This window comes from Pecten maximus, chromosome 16 (assembly GCF_902652985.1).
Source record: "Pecten maximus chromosome 16, xPecMax1.1, whole genome shotgun sequence".
Taxonomy (NCBI): domain Eukaryota; kingdom Metazoa; phylum Mollusca; class Bivalvia; order Pectinida; family Pectinidae; genus Pecten; species Pecten maximus.
In genome coordinates this window covers 23,955,023-23,967,879 of record NC_047030.1, presented here as the reverse complement: position 1 = coordinate 23,967,879, position 12,857 = coordinate 23,955,023, and the positions used below count along the sequence as shown (strand labels likewise).

The 12,857-nt window shown below is 33.1% G+C and overlaps 1 protein-coding gene across 1 annotated transcript in view; it reads right to left on the bottom strand.

The window, feature by feature from the left end:
• The window catches only part of LOC117344601 (sodium- and chloride-dependent taurine transporter-like), a 31,041-nt gene that overhangs the window by 14,219 nt on the left and 3,965 nt on the right, over positions 1-12,857 (bottom strand). The window contains exons 2-5 of the mRNA XM_033907408.1: positions 6,575-6,706; positions 4,507-4,810; positions 4,018-4,150; positions 1,742-1,876 (exon numbers count right to left, since the gene is read on the bottom strand). Of these exons, the coding sequence (XP_033763299.1) occupies positions 1,742-1,876; positions 4,018-4,150; positions 4,507-4,810; positions 6,575-6,706 (704 nt within the window). The remainder of the gene's footprint in view (positions 1-1,741; positions 1,877-4,017; positions 4,151-4,506; positions 4,811-6,574; positions 6,707-12,857) is intronic.

Below are 12,857 nucleotides of genomic sequence, written 5' to 3'. Positions count from 1 at the left end.
CGCGAAAATAAATCGCCGCGAAATAGACTAAATCACAGATACTGAAGGACTTTTATGACTGAAAATCTCGTGATTAAATCACCACAAAAAGTCGTTATGCATGAAAACGCGAAATGGAGTCGCGCGAAAATAAGATGGTTTACAGTAGGATTGAGTTTAGGTTTTAATGAAGTGCGTATCTTTTCATCCCCCCCCCCCCCCCCCCCCCCCTTTTTTTTTTTTTACCAAGGCGTGAATAAAAAAGTGATAATGTTTTCCCTTCACGCTGTACGCGGATGACACCAAATTACTATCAGAAACTGCTAATGATTTGCAAAAGCAGCTAAATATATTTTTGAAATATTCTAAATTTTGGCATCTTAAAGTAAATACCAGCAAAACCAAAATAATGATTTCATCAAACAACTGTACAAAAAAGGTGTTAAAGCCATGTATGGTGCTATTGTTAAATGTAGAAATGATCATTCGTCTATAGATTGTCAACATATTTGATAAAGCTATCAAACCTATTGTTTTATATTGATGTGAAGTTTGGGGGTTTTGTAACTATAAACGTATTACATCTGCACCTAAAAAAATTTAAACATATTCTTAATTTTGAAACTCTACGCCCAACTTTATGATATATATAAATCTTAGACGGTACCCACTTGGTATTAATGAATGATTGGATTTGGGGCTTAATTGACAAAAAAAACTAATCAGAATAAGCTAAGCAACACGCTATTAACAATTGCGTCATATTATAACTCGTCTTGGTTGAAATATGTGAAAAATGTATTTGAGGAATGTAGCTAATTAGATATATCTAATAGTCAAGATTTTTTAAGTATAAATTGGCTGAAGAGTACAATATTTCATAAACTTAAGGCATTTTTTTAGCCAACTGGAGAAATGAAATTTTTCTTCAATTATAGAATCTACAAGTCTGAACTCTGTTTAGAGAATTATTTACTAGAACTCCCTCTAAAATTACCCAAAGTAAACTGTAAATTTAGAACAGGTAATACCAAAATATCAATCGAAAGTGGTATATGGTCAAACATACCACGTAAAAATAGAATTTGGACTTTATGTAATTTAAGAGAAATAGGCGTCCAATTTCATTATTTATTTAACTGTGATCAACAACTTATACTCAAAAGCAGACGGAAATATATGTCTAGATATTATTATGATAGACCAAATACATATTAATTTAATACATTATTCAATTACGTAACTCAAAATGAAATGATTTCATTGGCTAAATTCATTATTGATAAAAATGAGATAATAAATTCACAATACTGATGTCCATCCTGTGTTACTATGCATATTGTTATCCATTTGTTAACATTAATCTTCTCTGCACAGTACTGTTTACGAGAATAAACAATTGTCATTGATAATTAACCACTCGCGATAATTGATCCTGATCTGCTGATATTGCTATTAACATTCTTTCCTCGAGATGGCTGTTTTGATATACAACACCTATATAAAGTTTATATAATTGGGTGTTCTCCCTAGAACTTTCTACAACTTATCCTTCACCCTAGCCCCGACATCTGTGTGAAGTACAGGTGTTTGTTTCTGATTAAAACCAAGTGTCGAATAAAGAAGCGAAGATTGCCCAAGGTAGAACGCTATATAATGCGTTAAAGTGAGGGATATGTATACATGTCACATTAAGTTACAAATAACGTCGAAAAAAACTATTTCTTAAATTAGATGACAGTGTGTTTTTCATACGACATACCTCCATGTCACCAAGTTTAGCAAGGTCAGGCTTGAGATAATAGATGACTCCATCAACAGCCCCCTCTAGCATAGAGTTGCGTATGAGTAGCGCGAGCATAAAGAAGTACGGGGCAGTCGCTGTGACGTACATCACCTGTAAAATATTAATTTCATAAAGTGAAAACTGACATTATGTATTATAATGAAAAATGTCTTTTTTTGTTGTTTTGTGCACCGTTTGCCTGAAATTAAAAAAAGAATCTTTGCAAATAGTTTCGGGACATGATGTTTGATGATGGTTAGATTGTGAAATAAAAGAATACAGAAAATAGAAAAGGAATTGAAATTTTAGCAACTATGTCTTTGATAGCACAAATGTATCTATAAGAGTGTTTATTACCTTATTGGAAATATGATTCTCTGGGATATGTCTTCGAGAATTACATTTTTGCTATGAAAGCCTACACTGCAGGACTCTGTATGATAAGTCAATTTAAAGGCTGCAGACAAACTGTAAATTCTTGATTTGGTTTGTTTGGTTTGTTTTTGTTTAACGTCCTATTAACAGCCAGGGTCATTTAAGGACGTGCCAGGTTTAGGAGGTGGAGGAAAGCCGGAGTACCCGGAGAAAAACCACCGGCCTACGATCAGTACCTGGCAACTGCCCAACGTAAGTTTCGAACTCGCAACCCAGAGGTGGAGGGCTAGTGATAAAGTGTCGGTACATCTTAACCACTCGGCCACCGCGATATTCGTCGTGTTACTATTTATTTATGATAAGTAATTCGTGTATATATTAAAGTTTTAATATGAATTTCGGTGTTACGTCATATACATATTTTAAAAGACTTGAAGTGTTGCTTTTGAAACACAAACACCGATGACATATGCAAAACAACGTCTAGGTAAGTCAGATGAAACTGCGGTATGTTATATCATCAGTATTCAGAAAGCATTGCGTATCTTTAATACATGCAAAATTAGTGTCGCAAATGTCAGCCAGTCCAGCTACTGTATCTTCGACTATAAACATATGCCATTTTGATGAATATATTGTTCCCTTGTGCGACATGAAATAAGACATGTTCTATTACCATTGGTGTGCCTGGTGGTACCGTTGTCATCACCCGTTTAGAGAACGTGATATTGGCCAGATTTGACCTGAAATTGGCCGGATTTGACCTGATAACTGCCGGATTTGACCAGATTGACTCGCCGGGTGGCCTCAATGAAACAGACAGACGCCTTTCCGAAAGAAACACGTGATCTTGTGATCTTAAAAGGGCCGTCTTGTAAATCATTTTGTTCATTTTTTCCTCATGTGTTTAAGATTTCGTTTCACACTTCAATATTCCTATCTTGCTTTAGATCAGAACAACAATACCAGGATGTATATCAAACGTATATGGCAGGTTAAGAACAACCAACAACTGATCAACAAAATTTTCAAGAAAATTAGTTATATGTTTATATGTTTTGAAAATTTTATTTGTAAACTTACACGGGCCTCATCAAATGTGCCACACTGACGTCAGGCAACGTATACGAACAAAATGTGCCACACTAACGTCAGGCAACGTATACGAACAAAATGTGCCACACTGACGTCAGGCAACGTATACGAACAAAATGTGCCACACTGACGTCAGGCAACGTATACGAACAAAATGTGCCACACTGACGTCAGGCAACGTATACGAACAAAATGTGCCACACTGACGTCAGGCAACGTATACGAACAAAATGTGTCACACTGACGTCAGGCAACGTATACGAACAAAATGTGCCACAACGGCGTCAGTCAAAGTATTTGAACAAAATGTGCATAACGGCGGCAAACCGCAAATATAACACAACACAGTAAAACCCATATCACATAATCACCAATGATGTCTGCTTATTATGATTGTCACGTGACTGTTAAGTATACATAGTAAATATATCTGTCAAACCTTGAGTGACGTGACTAGATAACATTGTTAGTTATATAGTTATCGATGAAACTTCAAACGCGGTCGCTGGTTTCGTGGTACTATAAACCACGGGGTATGTTTAGAAAACATCAGGATTATAGACAGCAACATGGACAAAGTCTCATTGGTACGTCTTAAAGATTAGAGTTATAAATTCAAAGTATTTCCTGTTCCAGACAACAGTTTTTCTCTTATAACTGTCGAATTGTTATTATCTACCAATGTAAAACATCTGTACCTTTATATCAAAAATACCAACCGCTCTGAAAATATTGTTTATCTTTGTTGTTGTTGTTGTTGTTGTTGTTGTTGTTGTACTCACCTTACCGGAAGTTCGGATTCCTTTACAGATGCAAACATAAACGATCACCCAGGCCAAGAGCAGACATAGAGCGAGATCCCATCTCACTATACCCATCTGATCAATTCCGCTCGAGAGACCTAGAACTTTTCTCCTGCAACGCACAAATACCCCATAAACAAAAATAAATCGAATTATAAAAAAAATGCTAATATCGTAGAATCCATGTACACTAAATCTGAAAAAGCTGTGTGAAGTTGGCTCAACATTGAACATATGACAAACGAAATACAAAATTTGAAAGTTGTGCCAGATCGACATACCATATTCAACACTCAGAAATGAAAATCTGAATGTCGTATTTCGGGCTGTAAGCAACATCCAAATTCTGAATGTTAAATACCGTATGTCGAGCTGGAACACCATTCAAATTCGGATGTTGAATGTTGAGCCAACCTCAAACAACTACGCGTATTTTAAACAATATTCGTGTTTAAATATCATACTTACTCCCAAAACTCATTGACTGGGTCAATCCTGATTACTGTCGAGTACGTCATATTAACTGTTGAATTTGTCAAAGATGCCAGGACAGTAGAACCAGTGATGTTGCTGTCGACACCAGTAACATTGACAACTGTCCTGTTGACAGCATTGAAGTCGTAGCAATGTTCCGTATTCCACTCGTGGCCACACGACTTCCAGGGAAGCTCGGAGGTGAAGGAGGAAAACACGTAGTACAGGGCCCAGCAGATGATCACGTTATAGTAACAGTTGAGGAAGAACACAATTGTGGTGGTGGTCCCTCCAAGTCCTATAAAACATACCGGACATTGGGTCAACAAGACAGCTATCAAGTCTACTCATAAGATAATTTTTAATTACTTTTTTGTTTGTTTTTTGTTTTATTTTTTTCTTTTCTTTAGTTTTTTTTTTTTTTTTTTTTTGAAAATACCCAAACTATATTTTTCTAAGAGTTCTAAATGCATGAGATATATTTATACCATTTAACCTGTAATATATCCATTTCATAACCTTTCTGCAAAGGCAGGAAATTCATTGCAAGGTATTTAATGCTCTATTATAGATATGATATAATATATTCAGATTGAAAAGAAATGATCTATCATTGTCAGTTAAGCATTGTTTAGAGCTTTTGAAAATATCAACACTTGCAGTCTATGACATTGCTTTATATAAAATAATTCGGTCGTTGTTTCAGGGTCATTTTATCCCAAATCTTCGTACAACCAAGTATGTTGAATCCAGTGATACATAGCCATTGTGTTTTAATCATTTGTCTGTACAGACCAGACTATTGTTTATAAACATACATTCATTGTATTGACAAAATGACAAAAACATGTGGTTGTCACATTTTTAGGGAAATAAATTTTAACACAAATAAGTAGCCTGTTATGACCCGATCAACACACAGCTGTGTTACAGAAACTTGGTTAGCTGAAACTTGGGATCTGAATCAACAGTATTAATTATATAACGATCAAATATAGAACAAGATCAATGTTCAGATTATGTTAATTGAACAGTATTAATTATAAAGCGATTTAATATAGAACAAAATTAATGTTCAGATTATGTGTAAATGAACAGTGTTAATTATATAGCGATTAAATATAGAACAATACCAATGTTCAGATTATGTTAATTGAACAGTATTAATTATAAAGCGATTAACTATAGAACAAGATCAATGTTCAGATGCATGACACATTTTATGATTGAACAGTGTTCATAATATACCGATAAAAATAGAACAAGAACATTTCTTCTTCTTCGACCGCCTGAAATACTGACGAATGTTTGCTGCACCCTATAACTTAAACAAAACACCTTTCACGTTGTGCTAGCATTACATTTGTTTCTATAGCTGGATTTCTAGAAGGCGATTCGATATGCAATGTTTCATCTTTCTCCTTCTGAACAAATGTTGTCTCCCCTGACGCTGCCTTACTTTTTAACCTTTGAAACGGCCGTTCACCTCTGCGAGGAAAGGTAATGGTTGTTCGTCCACGACATGACACGACGAATTTAAAATGGTACTATCTCCATGCTTGACATTTAATATTGCAAAGGATGCATTCGGAACCTATCTGACCTACTGTATCAGCTTGATTGACTTGGAGACATAAATCATGTCAATGCGCCTGCGGCAAGGCATTTCAGTGAAACATAAAGTGGCCATTATATTGGCCCAAGAAGGTCCCGTCCTCAAATGTATCGATAGGATGTAACAGCCCACGAACTATATCAAACTAAAGTTTATGTTTGTTTTTATCTTATTCTTCCCTTTTTGTATGACATTTATGATTTTGTCCTCGTGTCCATTCGCCCTTATGAATATGTTCTATTTATAAAAGTTGGCCACTTATTTTTTCTAAAATACCAGAACACGTACCAAAACCATACGATTTCTGAAAGTATTACATATAGTTTGTCTAAAAATAAATTGATCATGATTTTTTGTCAAGGGACAAAAACTTCAAAAAGCGATTATAGTTTAACTTGTTGATTTGTAAAGTATTTTTTGTATATGTTAGCTGGTTGCTTTGCCTACCCTGCAAAAGTGGACAAATGTTCCATGCCTTGAAGCCGCTGACCCCCATGAACTGACCAACGGTCACCTCCAGGAAAAAGAGAGGAACGCCGGCGACGACCACACATATTAGGTAAGGGATGAGAAATGCACCTGTGAAGGTAAAACAAGCATGTATTAATTTCCATATATAATTTGAAGAATGTTATTCTCACATCTTGGTGACAGCGGATGTGTCATTGGCCACATTTACGATCTACATATATAAGTTTATATACATTAATTATATTCTATACATTGTGAGAGGTGACTTTAGTGAATTTAAAAAAATAATATATATATATTTATGTATAAAGTTTCTCTAAAGCCTAATTAATGTTGTGAGATATGATTTTCCAACAGTATACTGCTGAAAGGCAATTTTATTACATTTTTACCTGTGAAATATCAAAAATTATTTATTCTATAAAAGTGATATTTTTCACTAGTGAAAAATATCACTTTTGCTGATTTGACCAATCAAATTAATGATTAGAAAATACCAAAATAATTGACCAATCAGAAAGCCCGACATATATGTCAGCACCTGGACAGGGGGAACTACTTTTTTAGGGAACTGTAGGCCTAGTTAGCATACGGGGTAGGTTTTTCGTTGATAAAAAATGTAATAAACAGAATATCTAACGGTGTCTTCAGTAATACCAAATATATTTCACTCGTGTGGCTAATATTTTGATATTTTTCACTCGTGCTGCGCACTCGTGAAAAATATCAAAATATTAGCCCTACTCGTGAAATATATTTGGTATTACTGAAGACACTGTTAGATATCCTCTATGTATTGTATATCATCCCTGTTTTCAATGTCGTCATATACATTTATACTGTATAGGGTTACTATATCTATATCTACGCTCAATAAATATTGGCGAAAATACACACACATATAACAAGACGTTGTTGTGTGAACTGAATATCCATTAACTACTTTCGCCTTTGAAAACCACAAAAACTGGCCTCGGGAAATACAACAACTATACAGATTTTTGGGTTGTTTTTTTTTTCATATAGATGTCACTTTAAAAAGGAACGACCAAAGAGATCATGTAGTCCAACTTTATGTCGTTAAGATGAAAACCCCCAGGACAAGTCAATAACCGGCTACAGCAGGTCATTAACGGTGACAGAAAAGTAGAACTAACAAAAAACTGTCGCGTCGCTTATGCGATTCCGAACATTAAACCTGCGACATACAAACTCATTGCCGGCAATGACATGCGTTATGAATAGATAGTGGAAAACAAAACAAAAATAAACATCACTAACACACAGAAAAAACTCAGACGAAAACACATCCAGTAAAGGCAATTGGCCAAAAGGGTAAACTTTACAACGCTCACTCAAGTCATGGTATTGACCTTCAGATCAAAGAACGTCATAAAGAACTTAATGTCTTAATCAAATGAAAACATGACGAAATGTTTAATATATTGGACAGTGTGTAGGTCATTAACTGTCAAATCACAGGAAAGCATTGTTTATCAATTACTGTCTGATGTACAAGAGTTTGTTCACCAATTACTGTCTGACAAACAGGAGTGCATACAGAAAATGATTATCAAGTGATGATTTTGAAGGTGTATATTGAGATTCCTTCCATAGGAAAACCCTGATGAAAGTGGCGATTTTATTTTTAAGCATAGAAAGTGTATTTACAATTCATTGCAACAAAATTTGAATAGTTTGTCAATATCCTTTGTATAGTCACAACATCTAACAAACAATACCGCCTTCCAGGTCAGAAGATACCGGGGATCCATTGGTGCCTACAGAGTTGAAATATTAGTGTGGCTGCCTGCACAGATTGTAACATTTACAGGGGCGGCTGTAGTGAATTAACGCGGCCTATCCTGTCCCTCTGGCTACAACAGGCTACTGGTGTAATACCTTTGGGAAAGGTGATGGGGAACTGGTGGTAATGGCTTCTATGCAGTTTCACACGTATGCTTAATCTGTTCTCCCATGATTGATAGTACAGCAATTTTGTTAAAGCATATTTTCCAAACAAAACAAAAAAAACAAAACAAAAAACAAACAAAACAAAAACAAAAAACAAAACAAAAACCAAAAGTTGAATAAAGATTCAAATACTGTACAAAAATTCCTGAGACGATCTGGCTTGATACGAATTACAAAGTCAATCAAAATCACTGAATTTTGAATCAACCTTATTCATACTTTTAAAAGTCCAATAATACGTTTTGGATATACATTGTATAACAAACGGTTTCCTTTGGTCCAGTGGAATTCGTAATGGTTTTACAATTTTACTTTATATTATCATCAGTTATTTTGGAATATATCAATCAATCAATCAATCAATCAATCAATCAATCAATTTGTTTATCTAAATGTCAAATATCACATTTTTTTTTAAAGATAAATGAAACCAATCACAAATTCCAATCCAGAGAACAGATGATTGGGACAGTCCCTACATATCAAACTCTCTGCTATCGTACTGTTATATATACATAATGATTATCGGATTAAAAGATATTAAAACAACACTATCACTCCCAGTGTTTTATATAGATATTTGTTAGCTATTTTACCTTTAACAAAGAACTAAGTTAAAAAAAATTATCAACCGGATATTTGCCAGCTTCAGGTTACTGTTGGTGTAATTGATTTGTTTATATAATGTTGGTGTAATTGATATGTGTATGTAATGTTGGTGTAATTGATATGTTAATGTAATGTTGGTGTAATTGATATGTGTATGTTATGTTGGTGTAATTGATATGTGTATGTTATGTTGGTGTAATTGATATGTGTATGTTATGTTGGTGTAATTGATATGTGTATGTAATGTTGGTGTAATTGATATGTGTATGTTATGTTGGTGTAATTGATATGTTAATGTAATGTTGGTGTAATTGATATGTTAATGTTATGTTGGTGTAATTGATATGTGTATGTAATGTTGGTGTAATTGATATGTGTATGGTAATTGTTGGTGTAATTGTTTATGTTAATGTTACGTTCGGTGTACTTGATATTGTTGTATAATAATGCTGGTTGACTTGATATGTGTATATAATGTTGGTGTATTGATATTGTTATGTCAAGTTTTGGTTGCTAATTGACATGCTGTATGTTAATGTTGGTTTCATTGATATGTTAGTGTAATGTGTTGGTGTAATTGATATTGGTGTATGTAATGTTGGTAGTTGTAATTGATTATATGTATGTTATGTTGGTGTAATTGATATGTGTATGTAATGTTGGTGTAATTGATATATGTTATGTTATGTTGGTGTAATTGATATGTGTATGTAATGTTGGTGTAATTGATATGTTAATGTTATGTTGGTGTAATTGATATGTGTATGTTATGTTGGTGTAATTGATATGTTATGTTATGTTGGTGTAATTGATATGTTAATGTTATGTTGGTGTAATTGATATGTGTATGTTATGTTGGTGTAATTGATATGTGTATGTTATGTTGGTGTAATTGATATGTGTATGTTATGTTGGTGTAATTGATATGTGTATATAATGTTGGTGTAATTGATATGTGTATATAATGTTGGTGTAATTGATATGTGTATGTTATGTTGGTGTAATTGATATGTGTATGTTATGTCGGTGTAATTGATATATGTATGTAATGTTGGTGTAATTGATATGTGTATGATATGTTGGTGTAATTGATATATGTATGTAATGTTGGTGTAATTGATATGTGTATATAATGTTGGTGTAATGGACATGTGTATGTTATGTTATGTCGGTGTAATTGATATGTGTATGTTATGTTGGTGTAATTGATATATGTATGTTATGTTGGTGTAATTGATATGTGTATGTTATGTTGGTGTAATTGATATGTGTATGTTATGTTGGTGTAATTGATATGTGTATGTTATGTTGGTGTAATTGATATGTGTATGTTATGTTGGTGTAATTGATATGTGTATGTTATGTCGGTGTAATTGATATGTGTATGTTATGTTGGTGTAATTGATATGTGTATGATATGTTGGTGTAATTGATATATGTATGTAATGTTGGTGTAATTGATATGTGTATGATATGTCGGTGTAATTAATATGTGTATGTTATGTTGGTGTAATTGATATGTGTATGATATGTTGGTGTAATTGATATGTGTATGTTATGTTGGTGTAATTGATATGTGTATGTTATGTTAGTGTAATTGATATGTTATGTAATGTTGGTGTAATTGATATGTCTATGTTATGTTGGTGTAATTGACATGTGTATGTTATGTTGGTGTAATTGATATATGTATGTAATGTTGGTGTAATTGATATGTGTATGATATGTTGGTGTAATTGATATGTGTATGTTATGTCGGTGTAATTGATATGTGCATGTTTTGTTGGTGTAATTGATATGTGTATGTTATGTTGGTGTAATTGATATGTGTATGTTATGTTGGTGTAATTGATATGTGTATGTTATGTTGGTGTAATTGATATGTGTATGCAATGTTGGTGTAATTGATATGTATATGTTATGTTGGTGTAATTGATATGTGTATGTTATGTTGGTGTAATTGATATGTTAATGTAATGTTGGTGTAATTGATATGTTAATGTAATGTTGGTGTAATTGATATGTGTATGTAATGTTGGTGTAATTGATATGTGTATGTAATGTTGGTGTAATTGATATGTGTATGTTATATTGGTGTAATTGATATGTGTATGTAATGTTGGTGTAATTGATATGTGTATGTTATGTTGGTGTAATTGATATGTGTATGTTATGTTGGTGTAATTGATATGTTAATGTAATGTTGGTGTAATTGATATGTTAATGTAATGTTGGTGTAATTGATATGTGTATGTTATGTTGGTGTAATTGATATGTGTATGTCCCAGTTAGGTGTCCTTGCTCTGTTTCTGTTCTCTTGGTGTCCTTGCTCTGTCTGTTCTAGTTGTGTCTGGCTCTGTGTCTGTTCTGTTGGTGTCCTTCTTACCGCGTGTCTGTTATGTTGTGTCCTTGCTCTGTGATCTGTTTCTTTTAGGTGTACTATGATCTGTTCCTGTCCTGTTGGTGTCCTTGCCTGTACTGTCATGTTGTAATAATTGGGAAATATTGGATGTTACTGTTTGGTTCCTTGATTTGTGTATGCCTATGTTGGTGTAATTGATATTTTCTGTACGTTGGTGTAATTGATCTGTGTCATGTATGTCGGTTTATTGGATAGTGTATGTATGTTGGTGTAAATTGATATTTGTAACTGTTATTTTGGTGTAATTGACATGTTAATGTTATGTTGGTGTAATTGATATGTGTATGTAACGTTGGTATAATTGATATGTGTATGCTATGTTGGTGTAATTGATATGTGTATGTTATGTTGGTGTAATTGATATGTTAATGTAATGTTGGTGTAATTAATATGTGTATATTATGTTGGTGTAATTGATATGTGTATGTTATGTTGGTGTAATTGATATGTGTATGTTATGTTGGTGTAATTGATATGTGTATGTTATGTTGGTGTAATTGATATGTTAATGTAATGTTATTGTAATTGATATGTGTATGTTATGTCGGTGTAATTGACATGTTAGTGGAATGTTGGTATAATTGATATGTGTATGTTATGTTGGTGTAATTGATATGTGTATGTTATGTTGGTGTAATTGATATGTGTATGTTATGTTGGTGTAATTGATATGTGTATGTTATGTTGGTGTAATTGATATGTGTATGTAATGTTGGTGTAATTGACATGTTAATGTAATGTTGGTGTAATTGATATGTGTATGTTATGTCGGTGTAATTGATATGTGTATGTTATGTTGGTGTAATTGATATGTGTATGTTATGTGGTGTAATTGATATGTATGTTATGTTGGTGTAATTGATATGTGTATGTTATGTTGGTGTAATTGATATGTTATGTATGTTGGTGTAATTGATATGTGTATGTTATGTTGGTGTAATTGATATGTGTATGTTATGTTGGTGTAATTGATATGTGTATGTTATGTTGGTGTAATTGATATGTGTATGTTATGTTGGTGTAATTGATATGTTAATGTCATGTTGTTTTATTTGATATGTGTATGTTATGTTGGTGTAATTGATATGTGTATGTTATGTTGGTGTAATTGTTATGTGTATGTTATGTTGGTATAATTGATATGTGTATGTTATGTTGGTGTAATTGATATGTGTATGTTATGTTGGTATAATTGATATGTTAATGTCATGTTATTTTATTTGATATGTGTATGTTATGTTGGTGTAATTGATA